The sequence below is a fragment of the Cyanistes caeruleus genome, chromosome 6 (assembly GCF_971803275.1).
Source record: "Cyanistes caeruleus chromosome 6, bCyaCae1.hap1.1, whole genome shotgun sequence".
NCBI lineage: Eukaryota > Metazoa > Chordata > Aves > Passeriformes > Paridae > Cyanistes > Cyanistes caeruleus.
Window position 1 is genome coordinate 37,660,905 of NC_141706.1, and position 25,626 is coordinate 37,686,530.

General features: G+C 36.0%; 1 protein-coding gene across 4 annotated transcripts in view; it reads left to right on the plus strand.

The window, feature by feature from the left end:
* The window catches only part of FMN1 (formin 1), a 176,554-nt gene that overhangs the window by 5,012 nt on the left and 145,916 nt on the right, over positions 1–25,626 (plus strand). For 2 of the 4 annotated variants that reach the window (XM_023928341.2, XM_023928339.2), the window contains exon 2: positions 7,491–9,516. In XM_023928341.2, the coding sequence (XP_023784109.2) occupies positions 7,596–9,516 (1,921 nt within the window). In that variant the 5' untranslated portion in view covers positions 7,491–7,595. The remainder of the gene's footprint in view (positions 1–7,490; positions 9,517–25,626) is intronic. The other 2 variants (XM_086892712.1, XM_023928340.2) reach the window with 1 other exon arrangement.

Here is a 25,626-nt window from a genome sequence, read left to right on the forward strand (position 1 = left end):
TACTGTGTATCCTGTAAAACTTAGCCATTGATAAAATATTGAGAAAAAATGTTTTATTGTAAGGGGTATTATCTATCTGGGTTAAAACTGGAAAAAGTCATGTGCTCGTTTATGACTGAGGTCATTATGTTCAAATATGATATTGCAAGTCTACATCTTTTTGTTCACTGTAAATGTGTATTTTTTTATCTTTTCCTGATAATACAGTATTTTTATGCTGAAATATGTCAAGATTATGTTTTAGATAATGTGAATAGTTCGTCTCAGTAGCTGTTCTGGTCTTGTATGGCTTTTTGTTTGTTTCTTTGTTGCTTGAAAATCAGCTGACTATTAATAAGTGCAGCTTTTCATTAAGACATCTGTAACCTGAGGCAAAGGATATTTTCCTCTTGCCTCTAATTACTTTTTACATCACTATATGAGTTCAGCTGAATATTAGCCACTATCCCCTGTACACGTATCAAGAAGTATTTTTCTATTTTAAGTTATAAAATTTCATTGTGAGTCTTCATCTTAGGTACAAGGGATATAGGGGAGGTGTTAGGTGTGTAGGGATGTTGTAGGGGAGAGTTGTGTGAATTAGGTATATATATATTATTACATTGATGTAAAATTAGTAAAGCACAGTATTGTGATTGAAAACCATGTGATTGTTGTTGAGGAAAGAACCCTGTCTTTATTTTAAAATAGATAAAATAATTGTAACATTTATTTTAATTTCTGGATTTGGCAAAATACACTTTTCACAGACTTTTCTGAACTATAAGAGACCCACAATGATCATTGAGTCCAAGTCTTAAGCGAATGGCACATACAGGGATAGAACCCACAACTTCATCATTATTAGCACCATGCTCTAACCAACTGAGCTAATTACAGGTTTTCTTAGCATCAAAGAGAGTTTGGGGTAATGTTTGTTTTCTTGTTTATAAGCATCTTTTGAATCCCTTTGAATCATAAGTTTGGGATTCTGATACATATGGTGTGAGTATGTGGAATGTTTTTAGTGGTACTTACCTTTCAGTTTGCCTCTTAGCAGTCAAGAAAACTCTGTTCTAGTAAAAAAAAAAAACTATAAGCAAGATGATTGACTCATCTGCTCTCCTGCTTCTTTCTGTGCCAAATGCCTAAGAGCAAGGTGGAGAGTGTAAAAACCTGACTGAAGTACAGAAGGAATTTGTCTGTTTGTTTAAATGCTGTACTTTTTGAAATAGTCTGTTTCAAACAGGCTGTTACTGTGTTATTTCTTTGGGATATATGTTCAGATTGCCTTTGCTCATTCTCTGCTTTAATGTCTGCTGGTTTGCTACTTAATGTACTTGCTACTTTAAAGAGTTTTCATATTTGTAATATCCATTGCAGACTTCTTTATTAGCAACCTCCTAAATAGTCAGATGGGTGAGTTTGTGATGAAAATCTCATTTGGTAACTAATTCTTGTAAATTAGTCACCTTTGATAAACAGATTTTGACATTTTTGTGGTATGGTTGACTCTTAACAACAGTTTCATGAGGACTTGTGTGACAACTTCTATTTTTTTAAACTTGCTGATGCAGTTGTGTCTGAAACAGATACATACTACTTTGCAAAACTGAAGTAGGCTACAATGGATGAGAACTTTTATGTCAGACTCCTTTTGGGAACTTTTTTTTGAGACCTGGTGGTGCAAATAATACATGTATTATTTTATATTTGACTAGTCAAACATAATATACATTTTTTGGGGTAAATGTTGAGTATTAGTTCTTAACCCCAAAGTATCATAGTTGCTTTTTTCCATCTTCTTTACACTAAGATGATAATATGCATATTTGCAGCTATGTCAAATGTGACAGTGATCTACAAAGCACCAGACCAAGTATGGGACACTGGCTACTAAGAATGTATTTGTTCCTAGTGAGGCATCATCTTATTCAATCCCGCCAGAAACTTTTAAACCCCATTTTATTTAACTTTGCACGCCTTGTGTAAATTATCTTTTTGTTAAATTATGGTTTTTGTTTTCAAGAAGTTTCAATTTCCTCATCTTCAGATCACAAGGATGATGTATTCAGAAATGTGGGTTTCAGATTTTTTGTTTCATGGACTCTGTCATGGATTTCCTGGTTCCTGGTGTTGGATTAGATAGAACACAATGACACAGCCAAAGGTTTCATTTATGGTTAAAAATTGGTTTTGCTACACAAGCCTCTGCATTGTGGATTAACTTAATGACTTTACACCCTGTGTTTTGGGCTGTTTCTCTGTTTCATCTGAATTTGTTGGCAAGACTCTAATATGCTTTAATACTTTCCCTGTGACATTGGATGAGATCTGAAATTTAATAAAGCAGCTTTCTGTCTGCATAGGCTCTGCCTTGTATTCCTTAATGCTCTATTTCCTGGTATAATTTAGTACTTGTGAAGAGCAGTATTTTAAACTACTATTGCTAACAATATACAGTATCGTTCAAGCTATTATACAAATAATTTGGTTGGTATTTGTGTGTGTGTTTTTTGGTTTGGGTTTTTTTTTGTTGGTTTTGGCACAATTCAATAAACATAATGAAGACTTAGAATTGGAAAGTTCTTTATGTAATTCCTTTATTTATGTCAAGACTGCTGGAAGGAGCTGTAATATTTTGTCTTTATGAAGATATTATAACCTTTATCTTTCTAATGACAATGTTTGTAAGTCAAATGAAAATTTGAAAGAACCTCAGAGAAACTTGAGCTTTTAGGCAAGAGAAGGAAACGGTGTTTGTCTCTATTTGTCTCTATCAAACCAGTTGTGCTCAGTAAACAAATATTATGGTAATTTCATTTCATTGTCTTCGAGCTTGTGATGTAAAGCCTTGGTCTGTTCATATTTTTACTACCTTTCCTCTACCATGTTTTTTCTGTTGTGATGTGTTAATTAGCTACATAGCTCAGAAAGTCATAGTGTGCTCAGAAAAAGTTTGTCCCCTAGTAACAATCAGATATTAGGGAGAGCTGGGAAAGTAGGGAATTTCAATTCTGGCTTACTTGAGTATAAGAGAAAGGAGGAAGACCATCTGTCATGCTGAGAAATGAATGATGTGTCCTGCTAGAGAAAAGGAACTGTAGGAATGGAGATCTGGGTTTCTAAGAGCATGTTTTGAACAGCATAATTAAATGGATGTGTTGGCATTAGAATTTGAAGACGACTATGTCATTCTTTTGTTGTTAAACTGAAAGAAAATTCATCAGCAGAGCAGACTTACTTCTCAGCTGCCTATTTAACAATTTCAGCTGTTCTTTCTAGTTATTAGCTTTCTCTAAGTAGATTTTTTTTCCTTGAAGCAGTACTTCTCACAACCTGAATCCCACTGTTCTGCTGCTATTCTTTGGAAAATTGTGTAAGAGAAACTTAACAATGATGTTGAAGGTGGTTTTCATTGCTCCATGTTTAATGTTCTATACTTAAAATTTAAGTTTTCTTGGAATAATGGGTTTTCTATTTAACTTGTATGCTTTGCCTGAATGTGACTTTATTTTACAGTATTTCATTCCCTGTAGTAAGGTTTGCAATGGAAGTAGTTTTATAAGCAGATTGCAAAGTTAACAAAAACATTGGGGATGAGTGTTGTAATAATATTTGAAAGTCCTTTACCAGTTTCTTTCCTTGACATAATTCTCCTGATAGTTTCTTATAATGCTTCTGCTTGTAGAACAGGGAGTTCACTTCTTTTTTTGTTTTCCAATGGAAGATTATAAAAAATGCTGAAGGCAATGAAGTTAAAATATTTTCTTGGTCATAAATGTATCTAGTAGTAGAAATAAGCTTCAAAATACCAATAAGCAGTGCTGTGCATGGAATCACATTGTCTTTTAAATGAATGTTTTGATACAGAATATGTCATTGGCCTAATACTTACAAAGTGTCCTTTCTGTTATTGCTTTTGTTACTATTACTGTTTTTTTTTTCTAATAACTGACTTTTAATAGTTAATTTCAAAATCTGTGTAATTTTTTTCATTACAAGGTGTTATGTTCTACTCACAGTGATTCTACATTTTAATGTGTCAGTGTGTGTGTACCAAACCCATTGTTTTATTTGGTGTAACTAAGAAGAAAACAGATGGGATGTAGCCTTTGTACTAGGTTCTAACTGGTACGAGTTTGTTATTCAAAGTTAATAATTCTTAAAAAAAAAAAAAAGAGAAAAAGGTCAATAGATTTGTATATCTCTACGTGAAAAAGACCTTTTAATTTTAATTATTTTTACAATGTGATATAAGGAGAGCTGTAGGTCTTGCTTCAGTAATGTAATAATTCAGAACTCAGATTAGATTGTGGGAGCTGCTTGATTTTTGGGAGGGGCATATGCAGCTGAGACAAGGGCTAGCTAGTTCTCTTATTTACACATATAGTCTTATGTCACAAAAAAACCCAAACCAAAACCATGCATGTTACCAAAAGTAATGTGCTCTGTAGAACAGGGCTGCCTTGAACCTGGTGATATCATAGATGTCATTTGAGAACACTGAATTTGATCATTATGTCTGGATCTCCAGCTACTGGGTCTATAGTTTCCATGATGCTGTTTCCTAAGGGGTGTTCACTAGTTGATTGAAGAATGAGTAGGGTTACAACAGCTCCTAACATTTCTGTATGCAGAACCACTCTTGACTGCATCTGCCCGTGGCACACACCCCCTGTGTCTGCACGATCACCTTATGCTAGAAGAGCAGCAGGCACGCATAGCTGGAGACAAGGAAGACTGGTGAGGCAAGAGGTGAGGCTGCTCTTCTAGGTAGTCCTCAGCCTTGCCTGTAGCTCAAACTCCAGACTCATACAATGAGTTAAAACAAGAATAAAAGAGGAAACAGAATGGCATATTTTTCTCAGAAGCTCTTACAGATCTATGAAACAACAAACCAGTCTTCAAAAAAGTAGTGACTAAAGGTTTTGCACCTTTCCTATCACTTCCTATACTTGAACAGTGTCCTGAATCGTGCTACTCAGCTCTTAACTGTTGGTGAATTCAGAAGCTCATATGGCTCTAATGAAACACTTTTCTTACTGTAGTCTCTCTCCTTAAGATGTCTCCTCTCTCTTTAAGGATTGTGTGTACATTTTAAGAATTTTGCTGGCATGAAGAATGATACTACTCAAAGTAAATGGAAAGACTGAAACTGTTTAAAGAACATTACAAACAGATGCAATTAAATCACTGCAATAAATGACTGCTTGTTGATAAGATGTTTTGGGTAAATGCTGCTTGATTCTTACAGTTGGGCTTCACTAATTACTTATAATAAGTTAAGGGTATCATTATAAAATGGTATCTAACTCTGCATAATAAAAACTGATACAAAACTTGTATTATTTTGGACCTCAGCAAGGCTTTCAATAATGTATCTCGCAATATCCTTCTGGATAAAATGTCCAGCACACAGCTGGATAAACACATCATGTGATGTGTGAACAACTGGTTCATGGGTCAGGTGCAAAGGGTTGTAGTGAATGGGGTGACATCAGACTGGTGACCTGTGGAGTTTCACAGAGCTCCATCCTCGGCTCTGTGCTCTTCGGCATCTTAATTAACAACCTGGATACAGGACTTGAAGGAATTCTTGGTAAGCTTGCTGATGTCGCTAAATTGGGAGAACCTGTTGACTCCCTCAAACACAGCGAGGCCCTGCAGGTATACCTCAACAAATTAGAGGACTTGGCAATCACCAACTGTATGAAGTTCAACAAGGGACAATGCAGGATTTTGCACCTGGGATGGGCAACCCTGGATGTATGGACAGACAGGAATGAGAGGCTTGAGCATAGTGCTGTGGAGAAGGGACCTGGGGTTCCTGGTCAGTGGCAAGTTGAACATGAGGCAGCAGTGCCCTGGCAGCCAGGAGGACCAGCCCTGTCCTGGGGGGCATCAGGCCCAGCATCACCAGCCAGGCAAGGGAGGGGATTGTCCCCTCTGCTCTGAGCTGGGACAGCCTCACCTCCAGTGCTGGGGACAGTTCTGAGAGCCACAGGATAGCAAAGATATAAAGTGTTAGAGAGCATCCAAAGGATGGCCATGAGGATGGTGAAGGCTCTGGAGGGGAATCCTTAAGAGGAACAGCAGAGGTCACTCACTTTGTTCCACTTGTAGGAGACACATTACAGCCTTCAACATCCTCATAAGGGGAAGCAGAAGGGCAGGTACTGATTTCTTCACTCTCATGAACAGGGTCAAAACTTGAAGAAATGGCATGAATCTGAGTAAGGGGAGATCGAGGTTGTATATCAGAAAAAGGTTCTTCATCCAGAGGGTATTTGGACACTGGAACAGACTCCCCAGGGAAGTGGTGACAGCACCAGCCTGACAGAGCTCAAGAAGCATTTGGACAATGCTCTCAAGCACATGGTGTGACTCTTGGAATGCCCTGGCAGGGCCAGAAGTTGCATTTGATGATCTTGATGGGTCCCTTCCAAATCAGCTTGTTCTGTGATACTATGAAATATGTTACTTAGTAATATGACTATATAAATAAAATTATATAAATGTATATTATATAAATAAAATTCCTTTGAAATATTGTTGCCTAAGTTTTTCTCTTTTAAAATTATGAAAAGTTCCATTGTATTTATTCTTTTTCAGTTGAAAATGGAAATTCCTGCATTTTTCAATGTAGGAGCAGGTGCTCTTTTTTGTGCTTCTGTGCTTTAGATCTTCCCTGATGCTTATGCATTTCCTAGTGACTTCAGACTTCTCCACTTTAATTGCGGTAGCAGAGTTCCACCTGGATAAAAAACAATTTAGTTCTCGAAAGGAGAAAAAAACCTTCCATTATGTATCCAAATAATGTAAAGATATCCAATCTGTAGGAAGAAAATATGTGATGAAAGAATAGGAAATAAAAATTCAAAAAATCTGACTATAAATGTACAATTACACTACTGCATGTTGATTCAAAATAGATCTGTAGAGTACCTGTATGTTAGCCAAGTAAACAAAACCTGTATTTTTTTGTTATTCCAAGTTTTCTTGATGTCTTGGCAGTTCCATAAAATAGTACAAGAAGAAAATATTCCACCTTTCTTATTTTCTAAATGTTTTCTTGGTAAATATAGCAGTGAGACCTAATTACATTGTGATGGTGTTATGCTGGTGGTTGTGCTGAGGAAAAAGACAATAGGCATGCTTGAATGGTTCTTCTACCTAAATGTTCAACAGCATGTTAACTTTTAAGAGAGAGGGAAAGAGATTCCACCATTCAAAAGCAAAGTCTCTTTGAAATGGGTGTTTTAGTGACTAACATGTGACCTGATGGAACAGCATTGACTGAGAACCCTGGAGACAGATGATGTATGACAGAGAAAGACTATGACTCCAACTATGAGTGTTAGCAATGCCATTATTTTTGTGTCAGATTTTCAAGGTAAAAGATTTGTATCAGAAAATACTGAGAGAAGATTGTGCTTCTGCAGGCTTGTTATTTGTCATATTAAATTTGCCATAATCAAGTTTGACAGGCTTCTCTTTATTTTTTCCAGCAGACAATATTATTGTTGAAGATTAGTCAGATGCCTTCCGTCCATTCCCTGCCTCACATGCTATGTCATGCAAGCTTTGGAACACTTAGAACATAATTTAAATGAATGACTAATTTGGCAAGCATAATGGAAGGCACACATACCATCCTTGAACTGCACAAACCCATTATGGAGCTTTGTTACATCAGCTTCTATCATCCAGTGGGGAAAGTCAGAGGATTTACGTACAAGGGCTCTGTAACTCTGGATAGAATCAGTAAGCGTTTCTGTAGCTGTTACCAAGTAAGTGAGAGGTTAGACATGGACCTGAGAAAACAGCCATATGAAAACTTTGGAGATATTATTTTCAAGCAAACTACCACAAAAGACCTTCTCAATGAGCTGTATAAACTAGCTGCTGAAAAGGAAAAACTGTTAGCCAGTGTTTTGAGATCTCATCATATTCCGGACCTTAAGGCAGGACATCAGGAGGAAAAGCGACAAGATGTTTCCGGAGTCCTGAAACTTAAAGGTGATAATTACACAGTTTACACATCCAGTCTTACACATCAGCCGGAGTTATTGCTGGATTCTACAAAGAGAGACAATTTGAATCACAAAAAAATGAGGAAATACAGAAGGAAAGAGAGCTTTGAGGAGATCAGACATCGGAAAGAGGGAAAAAAGATACATGAACATCTCTTTTTACTGAGTACACAAGACATGCAACAGAAAAATAAGAAGATGGTCTCCACAAGACTTCCTACCAGGAATTATCCCAGCTCCTTTTCTCCCTCCAGCTGGCTAACAGTAAAAGGTAAGGATAATTTACCAGTAGATAATACAATACAACCAGAAAAGTGGACAGAAGAGGGGTATTTTCTTAAGAGCAACAAAGCTGTGAAATTGGATGCTGACTTACCAAGTTCCAGCTCAAAAGACATCAGTGATGTTGCTGTTGAACCAGTGGATATTGGAGAATGCACTCCTGAAGTTACCAAGGTACAAGAGAGGACCAGTTTGGTGAATTCATCTCAGTACAGTCTGTCTAACAAACTCGAGGCATTGAGTAAATCTGCAGCTGTTAAAATCTTGAAAAGTAGCAAGTATGCTGAGCCAGTATGCAAGGAGAAACCAGGAATCACAGTTGTTGCTGAAGTCCAGGATTTAGACACTTGTATTAAAAAAGTTACCAAGCCCCCTGCAGAGTCTTTACCTGATTCTCACAGAGATAATGAAACCATTTCTCCTGTTCTCACAACAGCACATAATGAGTTTTTATCAAGAACTGATGTATACTCTGTGGATGAGGCTGCTGGAGACTCTAATAACAGTGTGCTGCAGGAAAAGGAGGAAGATAGCTCTGGTTTACAGTACAAAGCAGAGAGAGTGCACATTACTGATGAGTCATGCAACCTTGTGGGAGCAGTTAATAAAGCTCTTCTGAAAGTTATCCGGAGCGACAGTTTAGATGAAGCTGCAGAATGGAAGAGACTGCAACAAATTACAAGAGTAGACAGAAACCTGCCAGGCTCACTATATGAGAAAAGGACCACGGTATCCCGGGGAAACGGCAAGCATTTATTTTTGAACCTGCCCGTAAATGAAAGTCCTGAGATTCCTCAGACAAATAATAATCTTAAACTGGAAGAGAAAAGGCTGCATTCACCCCCATTAGCAGCAGTGAGTAATGTTTTTAGTAATTCATATCCGCTATCTAATACACACAAACAAATGTCACCTATTCCTTCTCCGTTATCTTCGAGACTGCCTAGCCCACAGCTGCATCACCGGATCCTGCCGTTACCAACACAGAACACCGAGGACGAATCCAAGTTTGGTGACTATGGCCATGGAAGACACGGTGCTATAAACTTCTCTTTCAGTGATTTGGAGCCACAGTTTTACCGAAAGTTTTCTGATCCTGGAGAATTGGGATTTGCCAGCAGACAACGGGGCCTACGTCAGAATGCAACTGCAGGACATTCTGAAAAGTGTGCTGTGCAAGAAAAATTGACTATTCAGACACAGCAGAATTTCTGTCCAGGTCAGTCCTATTTCATGTATTTTTAAACTAATAGAATCAACCAAGCATGAATGTCTTGGAGTATTTTCTGGGTTGGTTTGGTTTGGGGTTTTTTAGTACTAGGTATTAATAATAAATATTATGTTAAATAAAAAAAAGTATTTTTCACTGCTTATGGATTAGATGAAAAGTTGTTGAAGTTTTTAAACAAAAGTTACAGCTATAAAAGGTTTCAAGATACATTTTTATGTCAGCTTATTTTCAGTCCTGTTGTTACTGAATTACCTCTTAGCCAAAGTTAAGGAGAAATCTTTCTGTATAAAATGAAAAAAGCTTGCACACTTATTTTCCTGCTTTTCCTAGGCTGTGTTCTAGTAATTTAAAATGTTATGGTAACATTTATTCTCCAAAATGTTCTTTTTGCTTGTTTGGCTTAACTGATAGAATATTTTCTGAACAAGCTGATTTACAGTGCCTTAAGTATAGGACTGGTGCTTTGCCCATTTAGCTATAAGAGGCTGATGTAAATTCTGTAAGAAAAGGCTTGTTTTTAAAATGATTGCATGCAGGAGTCATGTTACAATGTATTTGAATACAGTGCATGGGATTATTTATAAAGATTTACTGTGTAAAAATGCATAATTGTATGACATCTTCAATAGCTGTTTTTGTTAGCTAGAACATCCACAGCTATACCCTTAATTTTTAACTTAAGAAAGAGGAAGACCGGAGGACCTAGTTCTTCAGTGGTCTAGGTGTGGCTCAGACTGGTACCTCTGTCTTAGAGCGGGGGCTGGAAGTGCAAAGTGACATGAAAGGGGGATTCCAAAAGGGGAGGTGTGTAGGGATGTGAAATCATTACCTTAGCCAGAGGGTGCTGAATACTGCCTGAAGTTTGCATTTATGCCTGCTACTTCTACAAGTTGTGTTAGTTCCACTCAAGACTACATCAGATTTAAGGTGTTGTTTAGTGAGTTGACAAGGCTGAAAAGATAGGTGCTATGCTCTTCTTTCATTCCTTTCTTGGTTCTGTTGTGCTGTGCTGTCCTACCTCTGTCATTACATCTTGTACTCATCATACCTTTCAGTGAGCTGGTTTAGCTAACAAAAACAGGAATTTCACCCCTTTATAAGAGTAAAGTAGCTAATCTTTTTTTCTCTGTTTTACATTAGTACTTTTTATATTAATGTATCATTTGGAATTGTTGTGGAACTGTATTTGGTCTGTACTCTACTCTTGTACTGCCTTTGCTTGGGATAGGGTTAATTTTCTTTACAGTGGCTTGTATGGGGCAGTGTTTTGGATTTGTGATGAAAACTGTCTCGGTAACACAGGGATGTTCTAGCTTGTGCTGAGCGGTGTTTGCACAGCATCAATCCCTTCTCTGTTTCTCACTCTGCATCCCCCCAGTGAATAGACATGGGGCTGCACAATAGGCTGGGAGGGGACACAACCAGACAGATGACCCAGAATAACTAAAGAGAAATTCCCTGCCACATAACGTCATGCTCAGGAATAAAAGCGGAAAGAGGGGGCTTTAGAGGGTTTAGCCATCTTTTGCTTGGGACCTGGCAGGGCATCGGTCTACCCATGGGAGGCGGTGAGTGATTGCTGTAGCATCACTTGTTTCCTTTTTTCTTCCCTCTCTTTCCACTTACTTTTCACTCATTAAACAAATTTTTTGTTTCTTATCTTGACCCCCAGTTGTTGGGGTTTTTCCACGCCTCTTGCTCCATGCCACTTGGGGGAAGGGAGGAGGGAGGGAATGAGTCTGTGTGTGGTTAACCCACAAGGGTTTCACAAGAAACAAAACAACACACATACATACTAATGGCATCTGTTGGCTGGAACTCCTGTCTGTTGAGCAGAAACATCTTTGTGAAGAGAATAAAAGCAGACAAGCCCAATTTTAGTTCTTGTTTACAGTTACCTGGCAACATTAGTACAGATAGAAAATATCACAAGTTTTTTGGTTTGGGTTTTTTTTTTTTCATTTTCAAGTATGATTGCATGCCAGCATTATTACTGGAGTGTCAGAAAACCCCTGACTTTAAAGAAAAATTCCCTATTTTGCTGGCATATATAATACTGTAGATATGTCTTTGGATCTGGGATAATATGAGTTTCCATTTCCATCTGAACTTTGGGGGGGAATCATTCATATTGACAGAGCATTTGGAATCCCACTCTTTTGTAAACATACATGAATAATAACTGACTATAGTTCAGTGAGACAAATGATGTCTCTTCAATTTTAGTTAATGTAAATGATATTAAGATTTACAGTTATAAACTGACATTCCTGGTTTGATTCTTATCAGATTCCTGCCATGTGTGAAGAGCAGAGTTCAAGACTATTTTTCAGATTTATCTTCAATGGGGTGTTATTTTGAAATGTTTTAATTCCAGTCTGTTATTAAATTTTTTAAGTATCTACAATGGCTCTAAGAACTACGGAGAATTATGCTCAACTTTTTATCAGTCAGGTTGATTGAAGGATATGCTTCATGGGAAAAATTATGACCTTTTGAATATCTTTTCAATGTTCTGTTGCTGTCACAGTATGCCCCACTTCTTCCTGAAAAAGTTTTGGAGCCTTTTGTTACCCGTGTAACTTTGTATTTGGAAAATTTCATTATTAGTTAACTGTTCTTATTTATTAGTTTAAATTATGAATTGGACTCATCATATGGCTCTACACATAATTTTAGTTCTCTTTTCTTATTGTTTGTAATCATGATTCTTAACAGTCTTTCTCAATAATTGCATAATATTCCTTCAGTCAAAACTGAAACAACTAAGGCAGAGTGCCTTACGTCTGTGCTTCCACTTTTTCTCAAATTCAGTTTCTTTATAGATATATAGATACATATTTGGCACATATATCATAGTTTCATTGCACAAAGTTCAATTAGTAGTTAATTTGAAAGTACAGTTTACTGGATCTTCTTGTTGAAGTCCAACTATTGGCCATGGGAATAGGCCACAGCTTTCATCTTAGTAAGTTAATAGTTAACTGGGAATAATTTATAGTTCAACTATAATTATTTGGCAATTTTCTCTGTAGGTGGGACTGGGAATCAAAATTCCAGTATTAGCATGCAATAGTTCTATTTGAATTATCAAAATCCTAAGAAAAAACTTTAGAATAACTTAAGATTTTCACATGATAAACTGCTCAGTTACAAGCAGCAAAAGCAGAAGTACAAACACAAAAATAAAAATAAATGACATTTATTAAATCCTCAGAAATATATTTCCTGCATTTCTGTATGAAATTCTTTCTACTCTAATATGAAGTACATCATGCTTTCGTAGTCTTGGAGAAGCCTTTGAAAATATCTTCAATGTATCTGAATATCAGATACATTGTCTCAGGGAAAGATTTTCTGAGACCTTTTAATTCTTGTCACTGCTTCTCTCTCAAGTTATTCACAACAGTAGAAAAACTAGGGAGAAAATTTTGAGCTATTTTATCAATTTAGTACTGAATGACAACAATATGCTATTTTACAAAGTATTGCCTGTAAGAGGAAGAAGATTAGGGATATTTTTAGCAGTTATTGAAGTGAGTTTGATTCAGAGCAGGAAACTTAAAAATAAAAATCACTGGTTATGACATATTTTCCAGGACAGTGGCTGGTGACTGTGCTTTAAGTCAGGATGAGCTTGACAAGGGTGATTTACTTCACTTTCTGTTACATCTTTTACTCCTAATGTGGAAAAAAGAATAAAAGTCTACCAAATGGGAATGGTGAAAGCAAGAAAAGGAACAAATGAGCAGGATGATGTCATCCTATCCCCAGCCAATGAATAATGCTCCTTTTTTGTTATCTAGTAGTTGTGAAGGAAGAAGATACCCAGAAAACACAGAAATTCAAAGTTAATAGGACTGTAGAGAAACTAAACCAAACTTGGACTAGAACTGAATGGTTAAGGTTTATGTCAGGTAAATGACCGAGACTTACGGGACTGAAAAGACAGGCCCATTTTCTTCTTACTCTCTTCCTTCTTCCAGTGAAGGCCTCCTCTCTTCACTTTTTCCTCCCCTTCTCTGTAACAACTTTGGTGTTTTTCTGGCTTTTTGGTAATATGAGTCAAATCACTAAGCAAGATGAAAACTGAGCCAGCAAGGAGAGAGGTGAATAGCTTTGGCTGGTTTAGTGAGCTGAACAGTTTACAGTGGGCTGAGGAAAACCACAGCTAGGATGAGGTCCAAATGTGGCAAAAAGGACAAGTAAGCAAGATCACCCCATCTGCAGGGAATCATTTGATCCCCAAAAATCTCAGTTGCATCCAAAACCTGGAAGCCAGAAGGCTGGCTGGAACTGGCTAAAACAGAAATTGTTAGGAGTGGGAAATGAGATGAATCAAGTTGGATGAAGATATGGAGAGACTATGATATTTTGAGTGCTGAGTACTGAAGCAAGAAGAACAAGATGGAGAACAAGTGAGAAAGGGAAACTCCAAGACTGAGTAGAGAGCTACCTTGGCTATGATAGAGAGTATTTATGGAGTATCAAAACAGGTAGAACACAGCTGATTAGAGATGAGATAATTTTTATTTTTGTTTCGTTGGGAAAGTCTGCAGAAGGAACTGTAACCATTAGAATGTACATTATGGGTATAAATCTATCTGGCTTGCTGATGATTCATGAAGTCAATGTGCAGAATCACGTAATTTTGGAGATGGAGGGAAGAGAAGAGAAGAGAAGAGAAGAGAAGAGAAGAGAAGAGAAGAGAAGAGAAGAGAAGAGAAGAGAAGAGAAGAGAAGAGAAGAGAAGAGAAGAGAAGAGAAGAGAAGAGAAGAGAAGAGAAGAGAAGAGAAGAGAAGAGAAGAGAAGATGAAAAAGGAAAGTGAGGTAGAGTTCTGGTTTTAAAGTTGTCAAAATTTTAACACTTATTGTGTTATAGGGAAGGCATCTTAACTACCTGAAAACATTGGTGAATATAAGCTTTTAAGATTATTTCTCAAATTATTTTCTTTAATTGACTAATTAAAGATGTTTACCCAAGAGTTCTTTGCAATATATTTTGGATGTAATTGTAGATGCATCTATCCCTGTCCCTGCTGATTACTAGATGGAGAATGTTGTGTTTGCTTCTTTCTGCCAATGAGAATTTTATGGCAGCAGTTCACTTTCCATTAAAAAGAATTGAAAACAAACATCCTGGCAGTTTTATATGGTTGTCAAAAATGATGCACTGCCATTTGGAAACGTGCCAATTGCTAATGGCTATCTCTGGCAGATCAATTTTTCAGTCTTAAAATATAAAAGAACTTTAACCTATAAAGAACTGTTTACAATATAGATAAATATTTGAAGAAGTATTATTATTGAATTGGTGTAAGATTGTACTTTAATCCTCAAAGATCTTGAAGGGAGTAAAACCCACAAAATTATACTTTCAGTTTGATAGTTCACTCCTTGATGGCTGGAGAAACAGTGTTCATATCTGTGCTCTAAGAGCTGCCCTACTCCTTAGGTCTTCCACTGCCTGCTAAAACCGGGTTATCCCAGTTTTCCTTCATTCATTTCTGTTTGCAGTGTAAACGGCTTACTTCCATGTGAGGAACACTGTGATTCTACAAATACAGCAGTTACATGGTCTGTAGTTCTACACAACCATTTAAATTTCCAGCATTAAAGTAGCAGGATGTGAGAAGCTTTAGTTTTGGCTTTGGTTGGATATATTACCATTAACTATGAGATAATGAATCTATTGCAGTGCCAGTGCCAGAAGAATTGTAATTGAAAAATGACATACAGGCAACATTTCATCCCAGATATGTAGTGAAGGTAGCAAAAAAAAATTAACATCAAGGTACTATTTGAATATTATTTTGTATTTTCCTAACTTAACTAACACTGTAAGCTGAAAAGGGACAAATAGAGTCACTTAAGAGAAATAATAACAAGACCTTATGATGTGTTCCTGAACCATGGTTTTGGAAAATGAAGTTTCACATAAACAAAACTCTCTTTGAAGGCTCTTACAACAGGAGACAGATTATATTATAGTGTTTTTGATGTTCCTTTTATAGGGAAGGGAAAGGTTTATAAATATCTTCTCTAATTGAAGTGGTTCAGAGAATTGCTAATTAGCATTTTAAAAGCACTATAGCATTCTGTCCACAGTAAGTATGCACTCCATGAAGTAGGTTTACATATGGATCACATGGAAAGATGATGCATAGTTTCTCACAGGTAATTCACATGAAAGTAATATACACGAGTGTGTTGCTTCACAAAACCCATCTTGTTCAGAATAAATGTTCTTTGAAGATGCTATAAAGGAGTTAAGAATTAAGAGACTGGTGTAAGAAAAGAATTAAAATAAAAAAGAAGTGAGAATTAATCATAGAATCTCAGAATAATTTAGGCTGAAAGGACCACTTGAGATCATCTAGTCCAAACCTCTGCTCAGGCAGGGTCACCTAGAGCAAATTGCCTGGGCCTGTGTGCAGGTTTTTTAATTTCTTCAAGAATGATGACTGAACAACCTGTCTATGCAACCTGTGTTAGTGTTCGGTCACTCTCACAGTAAAGGAGTGTTTTCTTTTGTTCAGGTGGAATTATGTAAATTTTCAATTTATCATTTTCTCTTTATTTCTCAGTGTTATAAATACCATTAACTTCTACTCTAAACTTGTTTCTTTTAGCCCAGCATGTCTCTAATATCCTATGGGAATTGTGTTACCTGCAGACTCAGTGTGGCTAAAACAGAGTTAACTATTTCTGAGCATCTTTCCAACTATTGGCTTTCATAGAATCGTAGTGAGTAACACCACTATCCTGTCACCCTCTTTGATAAGGATTTCTCTTGCTCCTTCTGGATACTGTCACAAGCTGTATCTAAAATTTTTTCCTGTTAAGTTTTCATGTTCTTTCTAGATACGTAATCTTGCAAAATTTTCTAGTTGTATGTCCAACTAATATTACAGTCACCACACAGCTGTTGAATGATCTTTGTTTTCCTGGTATATTCAGTGCAGTTACTCATTGTACACTGTATTGTGACTGCCTTTGACTCTCTATCATCCTGTACTCTCTATTGAGTCTTATTATTAATGGTAATGATAAAAGATCCTTAATGTTTCATCCCAGTGAAGTCAAAATATTTTCATACCAGTATAAACAAAATAAGGCAATGCTGCACTGCAAGGTAGACTTATGGCAGTTTGAAATGAATGTAGGCAGGACTGTAAGTTCAAGACATGGTCTCTGAGTTAAAAAGACCCTCTGAAGACTGGCCTTGATAGATTCTGTGAACAAATAGCTCCTGTTTTAGTTGAATGACTTCTCAGCATGACACACTTAAGCAACAGTTATATTTTCTTCTCTCTTTGTAACATGTGACTCTACAGTCAAAGGCAATCAGTGAGGGGAAACCAAGTGAATTAAATTGGAATAGAAAACCAGAGACAGCTTAATGTTTTATGCAGGTCATAGATTAACAATTTTCTGTTTCATGGGGGGAGAAAAGGCTAAAACATTCCTTCTGTTTTACAGTTTGTGCACTCAGTTTGAGAAACTTACTGTAATGAAATGGACTTCTTTTCTCATCAGTATAAAAAGAATTTCTTGAAGTAAAATACTGGGATAATGTGGTACTTGTAATTTCTTAAATCTGAATGTATTCTGCTGGCCACTTTAAACAAGCTGATAGAAATGGTTCAGCTGAAATTTTCTTGATGGATCAGGATGATATATAAACTGAGATCAGATTCAGGTATTTATCTCTGTAAGTATTATTTAATAATGTATTTAGGAATTTTTGAAATCTCTAATAGCTACTCTTCAGTATGTTTTCTGTGAAAAAGTGACATAGCACCAAATCCAACTTGTAAAAGTGGTGAAAAATTCTGCATACTCCCTGCTAAAAAGAAACTTTAAAATACTGAAAATTAATAAAGATGCAATTTATGTGTTTGTGGTGTCCTATACCAGTAAATAATCTTGAATACAATTTCATTATTTAGTTGTGATGTAAGTCTATAATAATACATTTAAATAATACCTTTAAGTAGTGAATATTATTTATGAGTCATAGCATTAAAATAGTGCACGTAGTGGTTTAGTGATTTATTTAATTGTGTGTCAGAGTCATTTTCTTCAGGCTTAGATTATGAGTACCCTTGCATTTAGATTATGGTGACTTCTCAATTGCACTAAGTGTTTATGATTTTCTAGACCATATTCAAAGATTTCTTCAGACTTGTCTGTTTTGTTGCTGGGATCAGTGAGGTAAAAATAGGACAGAGAAAATAGAGGTGAGATGTTGAGAACTGTTGGATGTACTTTACATGAGGAATTTTAAAGGCTATGGGAAATTCATCTCTACCAGAAGAAAAGGTGAGGAAAGAAGGAAATAGAAATAATTCACAGTCCCTCACCTGATTGACAGTCTCTATACACTTGCCCTTGTAATGTCCTGTGTGATAAAGATTTCAATGCTTTGTGATTTTCTACATTTTTTTTTTTTTCACATTTACATTTTGGAAGTGTTAAAATGGAAAGTGCTAGGTTTTTTTCTCATAAGGTTTGCTTTTACAATGAAGAGGCATATGGGACATTTTTGCATTCTGGATACAATGAGCCTCTCTGAAATTGTCCTAAGCAGCCACTTAGCATTTCTTTCCTGTCAATACACAATTTAATGATTTTTGACTTGGATAGTTCAAAACTGAGATTAAGTGTATAACTGATGAATGGTTTAGTTAATCTGTTTGCTTTCACTTTGATTGAATTTGTTGGAAAATTAAGAGGGGAAAATGTGTTCTAGAGAAATCTGACTTAAATAAGGAGGGGAAGTGGTATACTGAGTTTCTACCCTATAACAGTTACAGTCATTTCAGTATTTGTTTGCCTATCTCATGAGTAGAACTGTTCATTGATTGTTACCCCTGCAAATCTGGACCTATTAAGTCACCAAAATCACCAAATACTTGAATATAAAATAATTCTTATTATGTGTACAAAATTAAGTAAATTGATTCTTGTTCTCTAAGCTTCAGTGTTTCTATTACAGAAACATAAGTAAAACTAACAAAACTGTAGTGCAATCAAACAAAAAATTACTACTTTTATGAGTGCATGACTTATTTGAGTCATACATTGTAGAAAACCTAAAACTGGTTGTACCCATCCTTTTACCCCCTAACACTTCACATTTTTCAGCAGCTAGGCTAGTAGCCCTGGGAGGTCCTGCCAGCTGGAGGGCACACCCTCAGTTCCCAACCTGCTCCCAGCAGCTTTAATTGTTACTATTTGCAAAATACCAGGTGCTCTCCGTGACCTGAGATGCTAATCATGCTTACCTCATATACATAATTTGTGTATGGGATCTGATTCATATTGTCAGTGTACTTAGAAGAAATAGCTTGATTTCCATGCCCAGAGAAACCAAACACTGCAGCTGCTAAGGCAGGCATATTTAAAAGCTGCAGAATTTTCTTAAGCATATCATGGTAAATTAGGAGAATTAGTCAGCAGTAGTGATTCCAAGATCTTTGGAGCAATTACTCAAAAAATTACTTATTTTATGCAGCACTGAAGTCAGTGGTTTTGTAATCCCTCAACTCACCTTTTGTTAATATGTAAAGTAAAGTAAAGAAGTAAAATCTAAATCTTTGTTAAGCTGGTTGGAGAAAGTAAAATTTTGGGGTGGTTTTTTCTGTGTTAATTTTATTTAAAACACATGACCTGTAAAGCAGCTGGCATTGAGCCATTTCATCTCACAGTAACTAAAATTTAGAGTTTATCTTCTTTAAGTTTCTTCTAGAGTATGTATTTTTGTCAGTAATGTAGTTACCAACTTATTATAAACTTGAGCACATGTTCACTAATTTCCTATTTTTCAAAGTAAAATTTGTTCTGTCTTAAGAAATTAAACTATTCAAGTATGAAAAATATATTGAAAAAGTTATTAAAATAAAAATGACCCAGTTTTGGACATTATATGTTTTAAATTAGTTAAGTTAAATAATTATTAAAATATAACCAGTTATACATAAGGTAATATAATTTAGATATAGTTACGTGTACATTTTCCAATAGACATTACAGTTTAAACTTGAGCATGTATTTAATAGTTTTGCAAAGTCAGGCCAGCCAGATTTTTTCTTCTTTTTGGAAAATGCCTGCTTTCATAGAAATAAAATTTTAAAAAAAGAAAACCCCAAACAAATTTTTTTTTTTCCAGAAGTAGCTGCCTTCTAAAAATTGTTTTCCAGGTGAATAATAAACTCCAGCTAATATACCAAGAACAGAAGATGGCAATACATCTTTTTGCATAGGCAAAAAGAAAAGTCTTGTACAAAATCTGAGTACTTATCATTCTTTTGTACCCTAATTTCCTTTCATATTCTTCTTTCATGGGATATGGACCTAGTAATTTTTGTACTACTTTATTACAACAGATCATTCTTTAAATCTGACACGTAGTGAAACTATAGTTTTAAGTATAAGTAAGATAAATAGCACTATATAAATTCCCAGGAGTTGTTTACATGATTTTTTTCTTGTGATAAATTTGCGTTCCACTTTTATACTTACTTATGCAAGTTATACTTTGTTAGGCAAAAATGAAAGATCTTTGTCATCCAAAGATGAGAAGAAAAATGTTAGGACATACTTTTTTAGGTTTTCACTTTTTTTAAAAAAATTTTAGCCTTCAGGTTTCTATCCTGTCATCTTATGTTTAGTATGAATAGCAGTGTTCCATTTGAATGTTCTTCTTATATCATGAGAAAAAAAAATCCTAATTTTGTTGCTTAGTTTGTTAGTATTAATCCACATGGAGAGTTTTTCTCCAATCTGTGGATTAGTAAAAGAGGCCGTACCTAATTAGTCCAAAGAGCCCTATTTTTCGTCTCATCAGGCATTGAATATTTGTCAAGTCCTTTCCATCAAAGTGGTCGGATAACATTTAAACTATTTCACCTTGCAACCAAAACAAAAAGTTTGTTTCTATTCAGATTTTGGTTTCCTGTAAGAACTTTGAATTTAAAGGCTTTATTTGAAGACTAGCAGAAAATGAGCTGTATTTAGAAACTATTTCAGATTTCTAGGGTGACACTTTGCAAAAGATCTCTCTTTTATTAAAGAGATACCTTTGAGATAGCTAAGTACAGTGAGAAGACTTATAACTCCTCCAAAGTGAAATGTTTTTTATCGAAAACAGGCAGAAGTCTGGGGTTTTTTAAGTAAATTAAGTAAGTGAAAATTTTTCCCCCCATCTTCCATCCTATTTCTAACCATACGAATTGACTCTCTAGTCCTATTTTTTCCCCCTCTGTGTAATTGTATTTCACTTATAATAATGTAGATGCTTTTTATGAGAGGAGTCACATAAGGGTGTGTTTGCATGGCATGTCTGGTCCACGCCAGCCACCCACTGCTCTCCCAGTTTGGTCCAAGGGACTCACTGGATGGGTGCTCAGGTGGTTCAAAGAGGAGCCTGAGCCCAAGCAATTCTTGCGGAGTTGCAGTTGTTCAGATATGTCTGCACAGACTACACACATCTGTCAGGAACCCTATGGCATGGCTGGTGTTACACAGCTTCTCTCAAAGCAGTGAGTTGCAGTCACTCCACTCTTGTGGTGCAGAGCAAGGACCTGAAGCTTTACTCAAGTGGGTTAGGTGTGACTGTAGGCTCAAAGGGGATTCCAGGCTACAAGCAAGGTTGTGACATAGCCTGGGCTAGAGGCATTAATAATGTGGATGGTCAGTGAGAGCATAAAAGGAGGTTCAATTAACTTTGTAAAGTAAGTTGCAGCTCTGTCATCAGAGGGTTGAATTCTCTTATGTGTAATTCATTGAAATTGATGTTAAATGTGCAAATGGAGATGACAGCTGGGTGTTCCAGCGGAACAAATGAAAGGTTTCTTGGAATTCAGGTCTGCTTTAGCAGCTTTGGCTGCTAAAAACAACATCTAATGATACTAATATTTAAATAGTCATTACTTTGAATAGTCATGGAAATATTTCCACCCATCCTCTTGTATAGTAGCATGCTGCTTTGCTTTCTGGCTCAGCAGTCATCCTTAAAACACTCCCACAACCCCTTCATCATGTCTCCTTCATTTCCATTACTTTTCTCCATCGTCTGACTTGCACTCTCCTATCTGCACCTTTTGAAACAAGCTCATACTTTACTTGTTCACACAAAATGATCTCTGCCACCCCTTTCAGTATGCTGGGAAATTACCTGTATGATAATTTCACAAATGAAAGGAAGGAATGCTGAATGTTACCTTCTTATTGCACAAGATCTCTGGTATGGATGCAAAATTGTGCAGAATGGAAGAAGCACAGTTTTTAGGTGCCCTAGGGGGTGTCTGAGGCACAGACACAGAGCTGGCAAATCTGACCTGGAATGATCCACACCTCTGTGGACTGGAGTAAATTAATTCTGGCATCTAACACTCATTTAGGCAACTGAGTCCAAATAATCATATTGTAAATGATGTTTCAGCTTTTTATTGCAGCAATGTTGTTAACTTCATCTAGCCAAACTATTAAAAAATGGATTTATTCCTTCAGAGAAAAAAAAAAAATTAAATGCATTTGAATTTGGGTCTAGACTCTCATCATACATTTTGGTGCTTTATAGTCTTTGTTCATTGTTCTAAAAATTGAACTCTATTTAACTCCGTATTCTTTCTCCTGGGAACTACCTGTATTTCTGTATTACATTTCTACTTAAGTATAATCCAGTCATTGTCTCTGTGTCATACTCTGTGTCAATGCAGTAAGGCACTTCATTTGATTTTTAACCATAAAACTTTACAGACTATGTTGGGATTTTCTGGAAAATGATTTTATGGTCCTCAGTCCACAGTTGCAGCATCCCCCTTTTTTTTTAATCCTAGCAGGAAAATTGATGAAGAGAAACTAATTGTACTTTTTGGTGACACCAAAAGTATAGGGTTCAGGAGGACAAACCTTAGAGGTCTTCGGCCAGTGTGCAGAATTTGCATAACAGGTTTACTGTTACAACAGAACTACAAGCACAGAAATAAAAGGAAGTTATGCTTTTCATTTGGTTCCTTTGGCATCTACATGTTGAAGATGAAAGAATTTTAAAATGGGAAATATATCTTCCGTATGAATCAGAAATATGAGCAATGGCATTTTGCTGTCACATTCCTGTAGTGGTGTGCTTCAGAATGGCGTATGTTATCAGTGTACCTTGAAAGAAAGAGCCACCCTTTTCAAGAACAACACTGAATGCAGGCTTAACTCAAAGCAAGACATAGAGCATATGCTTATGATTGATTTAAATAGGAATGTTTTCCAAAACAAAATTATATGCTAGATGGCCAACACTTGCGAAGTTGTCATTTCATATTTAAAGTAAACGTAATAATACTGGCAACCTTGAGGTTGCAGGATTGCGTAGTGACTGGTATTTATAGCTGGCTCATTAGCAAGCTAGTGAAAAATTTAATGTGACAAAAATCCATTTGGCTAATGAGCCACCTTTTAATTAGGGTCTGAACTTCCAAAAGAATATAGCTTATTGTTTTCCTCAGTAGTGTAATATAACTGCATAAAACACTTGCCAAAGTGAATTGAATGACAGAAATATGTTATAGTGGATTAAGCAGACCACTTGTTAGGTACTTAGACATCTAAGGCTTTGTTTTGCCAGACCAAATAGAGGCCAATAAAAAGGGCTAGGTTACATAATGAAGAGTGTTTTCTTTTGTTTTGTAATAGAACACTTTGAGTTCAAGAAAGCCTTGATAAAGCTGAGATGCTTGTGGCTTCTTCTGGTTGTTTGTACAGTTATTTTGACACACAAGTGCTATTGAACATACATGTACTATCTTGAAGACACTATGCAAACAGCCATACACTGAAAAAATGTCTTCCCCAAAAAAGTACTTTAAAGAAAATAAAAAGCTGTCTCCTAATTTGACTGGTTTTAACATGTAGATGTGTCAGAGTTGAGACTGTGAAATGTTGCTTGTCATTTTGGCAGATACTTGTTAAAGTATGAATAAATACAGACTGTATTAAAAGGAAATGTAGGTGGTGACTAGTAAAGTGCTAGCTTTTTTTTTTTCTTTGCATCATTTTTCCTCTGCAATTTTAAGATTGCTATAATTAGCCAGTCCTGTACTGAATCACAGTGTAAAATAAAGGAAATAAGCAATGTTGAGAGGTGGTTGTTCTGAAGTAGCACATATCCTCCTGACTTCTGAAACCTCCTCCGTTGTGTGGTTCTCCTTTCATTCTCCTCTTTATCCCTACAGTTAACCAAGTCCTAGTCAATCTTCATCACTAGCTTAATATCAATGTTCCTGTGCCTGGGGATGCATATCCTAATATCCAGCCTGGCCTCTCTGAGGGTCAGGAATATTGCTCTAGCCAATGAATATCATATCATGATATTGGGGAGAAGTGGTGTGAAGAACTGTAGGAAACATTTACGAAGTAGAAAAGCAGGTGAACTTAAAGGAAGTAAATAGGAAGCCATGAAAAAAAAACAACTAAAATTTCACTTCATACATAAAATTAAGCTGGCCATTTCCTCCCACCAATGAGAGCTTTGAATCTGAACAGATAGTTCCAATGTAAATGTTTGTTGAAAACTCAATAAATTTCAGAAGAAGCAAATTGGGAATTTTTAGAGAAGAAGTAACCCCCAAAAACATTATTCCACTTTATGAGACCTAGTGCTCTCACAGTTCAAATATCTGTCTCAAAAAGTATATGGTAAAACTGCGTCATATTCAGGAAAGGACAACAGGCTATTTTTTAGTACAAAAAATTGTCTTTAGCCTGGGAGAAAAACCCTAAAGATAACTGACAAAATGTATGATAGAGATTGTAAAACTGAGTGGATAAAGAGATTGGATAGGGCTGGATTTTTCTCTCTCTCTTTCCTGTATACCAACAGAAGTGCACCAAAATGTTGATGGTGGAATGAATATGGTAAATGTACACCATCTTCTTTGAATGCAGAATTTTCAGTTGGCAACAGTTGAAGAGAAGTCATTCATGGGTGCCACTGTAATTTAATCTTGAATTCATATACTATTCATGTAGAGTACATCTCAATACTTGTTTACAAAAAAATCAAGATGCCAGGAAAAGCATAAATGTAAAAGATAAATAGCTCGAACCTTTAATTTATTCAAAGAAAGTTTAAAATGGTTTAAGCAATCCATTAGCACTTCCACACCTTCGTGTTTTCACAAGTAACAGTATCAATATAGGTGGCATAATTTATTTTCAGAAGTACTGTTCGCCTCTCACTTCTCGTGAAATCTGTGAAAGTAAGGAATATTCAACAGCATTGAAAATGGGAAAAATTGTCTAGTGGTTGTGGACTAAATCTGACTTAAGATTTCCTAAGTACCAAGAAAAAGGAATAAAGAAATTTTTTTTAACTAATTAAAAAGCTGATGGATTTTTAACTGATTTCTTTTCCAATGTCTAGTACAGTGAGCTTGTGATTAGCTGAGGCAAGTGAAGCTTTGGACTACCATAAATAAAAGAGTGGATAATATATATTAAAAAAATAGAAGTAAAATAGGCTATTCTGTATTACTATTTAAGTTTAGAGGTAAAAAGAATACAAGGCAATGTCAGTGACTCGTCTCAAATTCTTATACAAGTGCTGACTGGAAATGTGAAGAGCACATCTCAGGGCTCCATGAATATGGTTATACTGGTTTTCTGAGGTTTTGGATGAATTGAAGCCCATTTGTGAGTCACAGTATGCTACAATAAAGATAAAACCTATTTAACTGAGAGTTCACTGTGAGCATATACAAAAATTGTATCCTATCCAGAATACTTTTCCTTGGCAACAGGAGCTAAATATTCGTGAAAACTCAGAAAATTTGCTGGATTGGTGATCAATTCCCTTTGCTCAGTCATCCAGTTTTCCTAAGACTGTAAAAGTCAGTATAGGTCTGTTTATACCTATAAGATTACTTGATAGTGCTTCAAATGTTTCATTAACAGAAGCCTAGAAGGGCTTTGGAGTTTCTGTAAGCTCATGATGCACTAAAAGGCATTCAGAGATACTTGCATTAGAAAAAAGTCAGCTGAATCTTTTGGAAATTTATGTGATGTTGACCAACTTAGGTTCAACAGGACCCTGTCAA